The sequence below is a fragment of the Aphis gossypii genome, unplaced genomic scaffold (assembly GCF_020184175.1).
Source record: "Aphis gossypii isolate Hap1 unplaced genomic scaffold, ASM2018417v2 Contig00892, whole genome shotgun sequence".
NCBI lineage: Eukaryota > Metazoa > Arthropoda > Insecta > Hemiptera > Aphididae > Aphis > Aphis gossypii.
In genome coordinates this window covers 45,830-57,640 of record NW_026083345.1, presented here as the reverse complement: position 1 = coordinate 57,640, position 11,811 = coordinate 45,830, and the positions used below count along the sequence as shown (strand labels likewise).

The following is an 11,811-nucleotide window of genomic DNA, read 5'->3' as shown; positions in this document are numbered from 1 at the left end:
ACTCATAGTGGACCACTCGCCCTAAACTCATAATCGTAGAACGCTACATTTTTAGGCAATTTAGAAACATATTTAAGTTATTAAGTTATGAAATTGTAAACGTTTTTCGCCTAACGTTAGTTTAAAAATCTGTGTTAAGATTACGGAGTAGATACTAGATACCTCCAACCGTGATTATGATTTATGGGTATTTAGTTTTGATAACACTCTGTTATCATAATATTGTGATTTGTGAATAGTCTGTTATCGATTGATAATAGATGTTTATTATCAATGGTTATCGTAACAGACTATTATCATTTATCAAAATTTCATCATTTAATATAATAGATTTGAGACAATCACAATTGACTATTGAGTGATTTGACTATTTTGACTACCTACTTGGTACTTAAGTTTGAAAATACGAAATGTCCACTTCAACGTCTAATTGTTTAAACAATAAAAAAAAAGGTGGAGCAGAAAAAATGCGTGACAAAAGAAAAGCCCAGCTCAAAGTAATAGCAAACGATTCAAAACAGAGAAAACTTAATTTTTCTGTTAGACCAAGTGCTTCAGCTTCATCAAACGTAAGTTGTAAAAATTGCAATAAATACAATTTCAACTATTAATTTCATTGTTTAATTTACAAAAACAAAAGGATGATGTAATGTTGATTGAAGACAATTTTAAAGTGTCATTGTTGCCATTGGCTATCGAAAAAGAATGTTCGTTGGTTAAAGACATATACAAATCTGTATTGCCTGTAGAAATAGAAAAAGAAAGTGTATTGGTTAAGAATTCAGAATCAGAATGTATAACTTTAGTAGGTGAAATGATTAACAATTAATTTATTTGATTCATTTTTTTTTAAATTTTTAAATCACATTTTAGAACCATACAATTGTTCCTGGACATGGAAATATTTTTCATGACATTTCTATTTCAAAAAATGATAGTCCTGTTCAACCTGAATTGGTAAAGTTTCCTGTTACTAACGGTCGCCGATTCAATACAAAATACTATAAAGATTATGAATGGTTAGAATATTCAGTATCAAAAGATTCACTGTTTTGTTTTGTATGTCGGCATTTTGGGGCTAATATTCCATCACCAGGTGAGATGTATGGTAATTATAGTTTTGTAAACAATGGAAATAACTGTAAAAAATGGAAAGAAATAAAATCACCATTGGATCGCCATCAAAGAATAAACAGACATGTTATTTCTGTGCAGCGTTGGGTAGATTATAGATCAGTCCAGGCAAAAAATAATTTATCTATAGCCAACCAATTAAATTCTTCAAGACAACATGAAATAAATGAAAACCGTTTACATGTACATTTTTTACTTAAGGCTACACTATTTTTGGCGAAACAAGGATTACCTTTTAGAGGTCACAATGAAACGTTTACATCAACAAATAAAGGTAATTTTATTGAACTACTACAAATGTTTGGTGATGAAAAGTTAAACCAAAAGCTACAGTCTAGGTATGGACATTATACTAGTCCTGAATACCAAAATGATTTAATTGCAATAATTGCAAAATGCACAAGACAACAAATATTAAAGAAAATTAATAAATTTGATGTTTTTACAATTATGGTGGATGAGACAAAAGATAAATCTAAGAAAGAACAAATGAGTTTTGTTATAAGGTTTCTGGATGATAATTTTAATATACATGAAAAATCCATTGGCTGTTACCACATGGTTAAATCTGATTCTGAAAGCTTATTTAATCAAATAATTAATATAATCTCAGAAAATAATTTAAATATAAACAAATGTGTTGCACAATGTTACGATGGTGCATCAGTTATGAGCGGAGCGTATACAGGTGTTCAAGAACGAATACGCAGTAAAGTGTCACACGCAATATATGTGCACTGCTATGCGCACCGCCTTAATTTATGTTTAATTCAAACTTTGCAAAATATACCATTCGTTGTAAATTTTTTTAATACAGTGCAAGAAACGTATAAGTTTTTAATGAATGGACAAACAAGATACGAGTTATTTATTAAAGTTCAAAAAGACCACAATTTACCCGTGTTACATTTAGAACGTTTAGTGGACACTAGGTGGGCTTATTGGTATAGTTCATTAAGTAAAATTAATTCAAGATATACAGAAATAATTGAAGTACTTAGTATACTTGGTGAAGAAGGTGATCAAACGGCTAGGGCAACTGGAATTTTAAATGAAATGTCTAAATTTTCTTTTATTATTATGGCGATTGCAATGGAATCTCTTCTTAAAGTTATACATTGTGCTTCTACAGAACTTCAAAATTCAAGTATTATTTTACCAGCAGCTATTGATCTGATAAAATGTACTAGACAAAGTTTAAATGAAATGCGGAGTGATACATTTTGGGTTGATACAATAAAAAATGCTGAATTAATTGCTACTAAAAATGGAATTCCTACAAATCACAGATCTAGCAGATCACTATGTTTCAATAAAAGGCTCAAAGACTACTTTACTGAATCATCAGTAGGGAATACTTCAAATAACACACTAAATAATTCAGTGAATGAATTAAAAGTATTATTTTATTCAGCAATTGATAGGTAAGTGTTCTGCAGTGTTATTACAGTTTAAATATTTGAAATAAGTTATGATTTGAAAATATGATTGAAATAATTGCTTACCAATGTAACTAGGGACTTATTTTGTTATTTACAATTTTTTTATAGATTTATGAATGAACTTGACAAACGTTTTAATGACACTAACAACAATATTATTTTAACCTGTACTATATTTATTTCTTCGGATCCTGATTACTTTAACTTCAAAAGTCCCTATCTTCAAGCTTTTTTGGATCACTATAATTACTTCAAAATTAATCCTATATTCCTAGAGTCTGAATTTCTTATTGCCAAAAACCTACTTTCTAAAAACAAAAATAATACCCGTGAAGATGGAGTTCATGATCTTTTTTCCATATCTAAAAAATTGTTGGAAATTCCAAATTCTTTTCCAGAGACCCTAAAAATTATTTCTATTTTAATGACACTACCTGTATCAACTGCTTCTAACGAACGCTTTTTTTCGTCATTAAAACGTATAAAAACATGCTTAAGACTAACAATGACTGATGAGCGCTTGAGCGATTTGCTAGTGATTGCTGTTGAAGGTGATGAAGCTTCAAAAGTTGATCTTCAGGAAGCTATTGATTTATTTGTAGACATGAAATCTCGTAGATATCCTTTAAAAGCTTAAGCTTATATTAATTTTTGCTATTTTATTTAAATTTAATTATTATATCATATTATGAACTAGTATATTATTTTTAGCTGTATTATTTATTTTTCTTCTTGCTTGTTGCTTAATAAATACAGCATTAGTTAAATTTAGTTAAAACATATTTGTTTTGTTATTATTTTTTCGAGCTTTGCAATACACATATTATTTTAACTAAATAATTAAAGGGCCGGTAAAAATTTTGCCCCACCCTAAGAAAAACTGAAATGACGCCCCTGGTTGAATTCAATTACTTTAATAGGTATATTAAACGATTACCCAAATATTTATATTAAATTAATATTTAGGTCTTGTAAGTAATTGGAAACATCCAATTTTTTATAATTACGACACCCATATGACTAAAGATCTACTATTTAAGATCATTGTAGAATTACATAAGATTGTTTTTAATGTGATTTCGATGGTTAATGATATGGGCCTTCCAACATGGCTTTATGGTGGTCTTTAAACATTTAAATTGAAAATACGTCATTTAAACCAGGGATTCCCAACCTTTTTATCATCGAGTACCACCAGACACTTTTTCAATCAATACGCGTACCACTTCAATTCTAAAACTAAATTAGGAGTCAAATTTTTTTTAACGTATATTTTTATGATTCATTAATTTCTTAACATTTTTTTTTATTGTTGGATATTTATGAAAGTAAAAAAAAATTTAAGTTAAAATTTCTTTGCGTACCACCTACGAGCTTTCCACGTACCACTAGTGGTACGCGTACCACGGGTTGGGAACCTCTGATTTAAACATCCAAATACAGGCAATAGTATTCATATTTTTGCAGATGTCCACATATCTTAAAATTGGCGAGGAATCATTTACTTGACAAGTTGTTTATCTAGCAACATACAACAATAGGAACAATTAAATATTATATTATCTTTTTTTTTTTAATGGGTTCATACTTCCTAATGAAAAGTATGTTGGTAAAGCAATTTTCCAAAAGCTTATATCAATTGATGCAGGGAGATCAAATTATAAGTTGGCACCTAAATTGACTGAACGGCATATTGAAGTTCAAGGAACTGGAAGGATGAATGTCAAACTAGCTGCTAATGTGTTTTCCAATACAGTTTCTAAAGCTCTTGCTTATCTTGGTACAAATAACTATATTGACACATTGAACTGGAAAGATGCAAGTATTTTAAAAATATTCATAATTTAACTAATATAATTAACAAGTTTATTTTCACATAAAAAAGGCTTCTGAATTAATTTCATTATTTAATAACTGGTTTGACCTTTTCAACACACAACAAAAATTTGATAGAGGTGTTCCAAGTTTTGGACTCGATGAGGTTAATCAAAATCAGCTATTAAATAAAATGACCAGTTTTATTCAGGAAATACGAGTACATGGGAAAAAAACACTGCTTCCTTTTCAAAAAGGTCAGTAAATGAAATATTTAATGTTTTTGAAAATGAGTACCTAATAAAATAATTTTATAATTATATAGGTATACTAGTATGTAATAATTCGTTGAAAAACTTACTAGAAGATTTAAAAAGCAAATATGCTTTGCAATATATTATTACTAAAAGACTAAATCAAGATGTTATTGAGAACTTGTTTAGTTTTTTAAAAGGCATAGCAGGTTCTGCTAATAATAATATAACTGCTCTTGACTTCAAATACAGGCGAGTCTAATTTTGATCTAAAAATATGTTTTCATTTAACATAACCAAATAAATTTAAATTGTACACTGTAAGAAATGTTATAATATTTAGTTGTACCTAATAATTTAGTTTAAAGTGGTTCATTCTGGAAAAGCACTCAGACTTTATTTCACTGAAAATACCAATTCTCAAGGAGGCATGTAAAAGAGTCTGTTAAATGAAAGTGACTGTTTAACTGGCCAAATGTTGCACTCAAATGTATTTGATGAAATGGATGATTCCAGGGAAGTAGTGTGTTTTGGTCGGTTCTGTATCCCCCACAAATCCAAGAGATCCAGGTACCCCGCCCTCCCAATCGTGCGCGTGCCATGCCCCACCATGCCTATCGCTGCCATGCCCCTCCATGCCGTTCCCGACCATGCCCCTCCCCGCCATGCCTATCGCTGCCATGCCCCCTCCCATCCATTCCTATCCACTACATGCCCCCCCTCCCCGAAAATTATAAGTAATCGAATTCAATATACTCAATACGATTTAGTTAATTTTAGTTCATAGAGAGTTAGTAGCTGATTAATAATATAATATACAACATAAATAAGTAATTATATGATGAGGTCTCATTATCTTTTATAGAAGTGAAAAATGAAAGTGTCACTTACACTTTTAATTAATTCATCTATATTATCATATATTACATTATATTATACATAACATAGCAAACTATTATATAATAAATTATTCATTATATTTTCGTTTTCATTTACCTATATCAGAAATCAATAATCCTACAGTTATCAATAATCAGTCAGTACCTATGTCTCCAAACTTATACTACACAGTACATAAATGAATATAGTTATGTCTTTTATTAGGAATATCAAACACATTTTCCTTGTTATATATTTTTCTTTATTTCGTTTTAAATTATATTAGGCATAATGATCAAAATCATTATCATACTCAGTAAGTATGATAAATAAAAAATAACGTTCTATTTACCCCCCCCCCCACCATATACATGTAATCGCAGCAAGCATAACAAACACAGGTCCACTTGATATATACTATGGATATAGTAAAAAAATTAAAACATTATATATTTAACTACTTAAAATAAATGGAAATATTTTTATAGTAAATGGTTAAATTTCATCTCTTAGTTTAAAATATTATCATATACTATCCCATACCTAATATTATAAGCTATTATTATAATAGATGATTCATTATATTTTAATTTATTGAAATAATATTAAGTTAAGTATTAATAGTATTATATTACACGATATGCTCAAAATTGCTCTACTTTATAAATTAAAATAAATATACCTACAATAATATATCATTGTTTGAACAGCCCAGCTAGTTGTTTTAACTGGATTGATCTTATTTTAACGTGGTAAGCAGATATGAAATATTTTAGCAATTCAAAATGTTATTATTACTTAAATACATATCGCCATACACCATACAACAACTTGTAGTGAATAAATAATATGAATAATTTTACCGTGAAATTTATTTCATATGTTTTCAATAGGTAGCAATATTAGACTATCACTTCTAATGTACCATATAATTAATGCACATAGGTAGTTTACTAAATATATCGGTTAATCGTTTCTCAAGCTCGTTATTATACCATGGGTACATAATTGTATATCTCGCTTCAAACGAAGTTCAAAATTCTAACCAGCTAAAGGATCAATTCGACTTCTCGCTCAATAATTCTACCGAAAATATTACCAATAACATGCAGACTGATTCTACAAATGATCCACAAATTAAACCTCCTCCCCCGATTTTTGTAAGAGGTGTTGAGGATTTTCCGGAACTATGCACAGTTCTTATAGAACTAATTGGTGTTGAAAACTTTGTCTGCAAATCATCTACAGACAGGCTAAAAATTCAAACCAGCACTCCAGACGCATATAGATCACTAATACGGTATTTAAAGGAGGAAAAAGCCGAATACCACACCTACCAACTTCAACAAGACAAACCTGTCCGAGTCGTAATTCGCAATCTGCATCCATCAACGCCAATTAGCCTTATAAAATCTGAGTTAGAATTTCGTCAATTTGAAGTGAGAAATATAACCAATGTTCTTCACAAAACTAATAAGCACCCATTACCACTTTTTTTTGTCGATCTGGAACCCAGCAATCAATCAAAAGATATATACAAATTGTCATCTTTACTACACACAAAAATCAAAGTAGAGGAACCTTTCAAAGCTAAAACTATAAGCCAATGTCAAAATTGCCAAAATTACGGTCACACCAAAACGTACTGCGGCTATTCACCACGATGTGTCCGCTGCGGCGCATGCCACTTATCATCTGCCTGTCCAAATCCTCGAGATGCTCCACCAACATGTGCGCTCTGTCAAGGGAGCCACCCAGCTAGTTACAAAGGATGTGCAGTATACAAGGACCTCCAACGACGTAAGAACCCTGCCACTAGTAATCATTTTTGTCAGATAATATTAGAGTTAAGTCATCATTTGTAAAAGACAGCCACCCGACTAATGATACTAACCCAAACCCCACCCCATCCTATGCTCAGGCCACGTCAGGCCAATCCTCAAACCAACATCTGCCCCCACCGGCAGCTGATATCAACAAAACAATAACAAGCTTTCTTGAGGATTTCAAATCCCTAATAAATCCTTTAATATCTCTATTTACCAAAGTAATAACTAGTCTCTTAGATAATAAAAAATGATTAATAACACACACTTAAACAAATCCCTTTTAATTTTACTATTCAACGCAAACGGCCTCAAAAATCATGTAACTGAAATCCAAACATACTTCAAAACAAACTATTGACATTGCATTAATTACAGAAACACATCTTACTCAACACTCTAATGTACATATTCCAGGTTACAAATTACTGAAAGCCAACCATCCAGATGATACGGCCCACGGCGGAGTCGCCATACTAATTAAATCTACCATAGCATTTCAAGTTCTTCCCAATTACTGTCAGAACTTCCTACAATCCTGTGCGATTTTAATTAATATAAATAATATCCCTGTAACAATTGCTGCACTATACCCACCTCCAAAGCATACTGTTACAATTGCAGACTTTAATAACTATTTTTGTACTTTTGGCAACAATTTTATAGTTGGAGGCGACTTTAATGCCAAACACCAAAGTTGGGGATGTCGTGCAAATAACCCACGTGGGCTTGTCTTACGTGATGTGGCATGTAAAAAAAACTTAACATACTTGCTCCCCCAGGCCCTACTTACTGGCCATCTTCTGCTAAAAAAAACCCAGATATACTTGACATATTTGTTTCAAAAATCCCATCTAATTTATTTCACTCTACTGACAATATCTTGGATTTAAACTCAGACCACTCTTCAGTAATATTAACTCTCAATGAATATCCATTAACTCGCCCAGAACCTCCCAAACTCTTCAATGCCTCAACTGATCGTTACAAATTTCATGATCTTGTTAATCAAAAAATAAAATTGAATATTAAATTAAAATCCACGGATGATATCGACTTAGCAGTAAATAGCTTCACAAATATAATCCAATCAGCGGCATGGTCAACCACCTCTGAAGCAAACCATTCCTTTTCTTATCAACCATCCCTGCCAAGTCATATACGTACACTTATAGTAGAAAAACGGAGAGCAAGAGCTCTGTACCAACGACACCGTCTCCCATCTCTCAAACAAAAATACAATAATTTGGCAAACTCTCTCAAGAAAGTTTTATCTAAAAATAAAGATATCTCATTTGCAAATCACTTAACTAACCTTTAAACCAAAGATGGGAGTCTCTGGAAAGCAACAAAACAAACTCTCCAATACAAAGCCTCATCGCCCCCAATAAAAAACCCAGATGGTAGCCTTGCTTCTTCTGATGCTGAAAAAGCAGAACTATTTAAAAATCATCTACATGAAATTTTCCAACCTAACCCTGAAACATTCTCACCAGCTACTACAAACTCTATACAAATATATCTTGACTCTCCTCTCCCTATGTCTCTACCAGTAAAAAATGTCACGCCCAATGAAGTAAAATTTACAATACAAAAATACTCACTTAGGAAATCCCCAGGATTTGATTTAATTACAGCGGAAGTCACCAGATGCTTACCAAAACGTGCAATCATTCTCCTTACTCACATTTTCAATGCTACACTAAGACTCTCTTACTTTCCCCTTCTCTGGAAATTCTCTAAAATCATATTAATCCCAAAACCAAGCAAACCACTAGACTCCTTAAATTCTTATAGACCGATCAGTTTATTACCGTTTTTTGGCAAAATACTGGAAAGGCTTTTGCTTAAACGTATCATTCCTATCATGCTTGATAAAAAAATCTTACCTGACTATCAATTTGAGTTTCGTGCTAAACACTTGACTATACACCAAGTCCATAGAGTTGTTGACGCTGTCTCTTTTGCTCTCGAAAAAAAACGTTACTGCACCTGCGCTTTCCTTGACATATCCCAGGCCTTCGATAGAGTGTGGCACGAAGGTCTGCTATTTAAATTAAAAACAATTTCTAAACCCAACATACTACAGTATACTTAAATCATATCTTGCAGACCGACACTTCCTGGTCCATTATGGCTCTTCAGATTCTAATATAGCAGGAATTGCGGCAGGTGTTCCGCAAGGCGGTATCCTCTCTCCAATCCTTTACAACATTTATACATCCGATCAACCGACCATGCCCAACACGTTAGTATCAGACTATGCGGACGACAAAGTCATAATTTCATCCAGTCCAGATCCTATCATAGCCTCCAAAAACTTACAAAACCATCTTTCATTAATGGAAGATTAGTATAAAAAATGGCGTTTTAAAATAAATCAAACCAAATCAATACATACTACATTTACACTTAAATTAGCACCATGTCCAGAGGTATCGCTTTTTGGTACTCAGATTCCCTCATCCTCAATCGTTAAATATCTCGGACTAACTCTGGATCGCCGTCTTACCTGGGCCCACCACATCAAAGCCAAAACATCACAATTAAACACCCGCCTACAAATGCTCAAAACCTTAATCGTCAACAATAAACACACAAAACTAAATATTAAATTACTCCTTTACAAATCACTCCTAAAGCCAATTTGGACATATGGCCTACAGCTTTGGGGCAACTCCAAAATCTCTAATTTAAATAAAATTCAACGGTTCCAAAATAAAATACTAAGATAAATTACCAATTCTCCACCATATGTATCCAATCATACCCTGCATAAACACCTAAACATAAAAACAATCCAGGAAGAGGCAAAAAATTATTATAAACGATTCCACCTACGCCTAAACTCTCATCCAAACGAACTTATTAAAAATCTAGCTTCACTAACCATCCCTGGCAACCCTCCTCGTCGCCTTAAGCGAAAATGGTGCAGAGACCTACTTAATCCCTAACAAAAAAAAAAAAAAAAAAAGTTACAACAATATAATTAAAAGACGTAAGTGTCATCGGTGGGTGGCTTCTTCAATCAAAATTTCATCTCCATTGTCTAAAGCTCATACTCTTATTGTGCCGATTGTGTATTTATTAATAAAGAAAAAAAAAAAAAAAAATTAATATCACATAACATAGTTAATGATGATGTCACTAACGTTTTGCAAAATTTAAATGCCATACTTTTATTCAGATGTAATAATCTTTGAATTTCGATTAACATATTGGAATTATATAAATGTGATAATCGATAATTTTGATTAGGTTTAAATTCTTTAATATGTTCAGTTGATAATTTTAATTGTGTTAAAGGATGTATATAATTTATATATTGAACCCCGTAATTAATAAACTGTTTTCGTAAGTATAGTAATTTTGTTTTTAAGACATCTCGATAAAAGATTATATTGATTACATCATAGTCGTATATTATATTCTGTAAAGTTACCATATTCAACTTCTCCCCTGATTGCCTCTTCGATCTTTTATCAGCACTCTATTCAGTCTTCATCCTGTTTTCTGCTCGCCCCTTCACCACTTGTAATATCTATATATTAACTGTAAGTCAGCCTTGATAGGTCTTACTAGTGTAATATATTAGTGAAGTATACTAAGGAATATACAACAACTGAACTGTCATTTTATAGCCAAATTTTCAACATTAAATATGAAATATGAAATATGTTTTCAGTTAAACATTTACCTCATTTTCGATGATTATATTTTTATAGTCTATTAAGGACTATAAAATATATTAAAATATAATAAAATATAATAATGTATAGTTAGTTTAATGAAAAATAACTATAATAATATAATTATACTAAAATAGATTTTGAATGAACCTAATAAAGTTTTTAATTCGTTATTTCGTTATCAACTCGAATGTTATGTTAATGAGATAAAGTCGCGAGCGCTGGCACACCTATGGTACGAACAAGACGTGTGTGGGTGATATGGGATGGGTGGTAAGCAGACATCACTGATGATACCGTCATTTCAACAACAAACAACATGTGGTATGATAATATATTATAATTTATAGCTAATTACGAATTATTATTTATTTATTTTCCTCGGGATACTAATGAGAATCTCGCGATAAAAAGCGATAAATATCGACAATGATTGGATCACAACATATTCACCATCATCATCATCAACACCATCATTGCTAGAAATCAGAGTACCGGAGGACACCAACATTACACCCACCCCCCCCCCCCCCCCCCCCCCCCCCCCCCCCCCCGTGAGTAGCGTCTCCTCCGTCATTTCTAACAACATACGATTTCTATAACTCCCTGTTTTGATATGATGTTAAAATTTTGTATAATGAAAAAAATTGGAAATATAATATTTTGAATTCAAAGTCAAGTATGTGTATTATAGTATAATAGCATTATATCGAGGAGAATGTTATTGTATGTAAGTACCTGCACATTCCTATATACAGTATACATAGCTACA

General features: G+C 31.8%; 1 protein-coding gene across 1 annotated transcript; it reads left to right on the top strand.

Annotated features, from left to right (window-relative positions):
* The first annotated feature begins 329 nt into the window (after nucleotides 1–329).
* On the top strand, nucleotides 330–2,736 carry LOC126555522 (zinc finger MYM-type protein 1-like). Its single transcript, XM_050210436.1, has 3 exons — nucleotides 330–569; nucleotides 641–805; nucleotides 874–2,736. The coding sequence occupies exons 1-3, from the start codon at nucleotides 411–413 to the stop codon at nucleotides 2,560–2,562; spliced, it is 2,013 nt and encodes a 670-aa protein (XP_050066393.1). The 5' UTR covers nucleotides 330–410; the 3' UTR covers nucleotides 2,563–2,736.
* The last annotated feature ends 9,075 nt before the right edge of the window (nucleotides 2,737–11,811 follow it).

Excerpts from the sequence above, each read along its gene's own strand:
- LOC126555522 (XM_050210436.1), top strand. The coding sequence starts at position 411 with ATGTCCACTTCAACGTCTAATTGTTTAAACAATAAAAAAAAAGGTGGA. Across the intron at positions 570-640 it reads GTGCTTCAGCTTCATCAAAC|GATGATGTAATGTTGATTGA; the intron begins GTAAGTTGTAAA and ends CAAAAACAAAAG. Across the intron at positions 806-873 it reads AATCAGAATGTATAACTTTA|AACCATACAATTGTTCCTGG; the intron begins GTAGGTGAAATG and ends ATCACATTTTAG.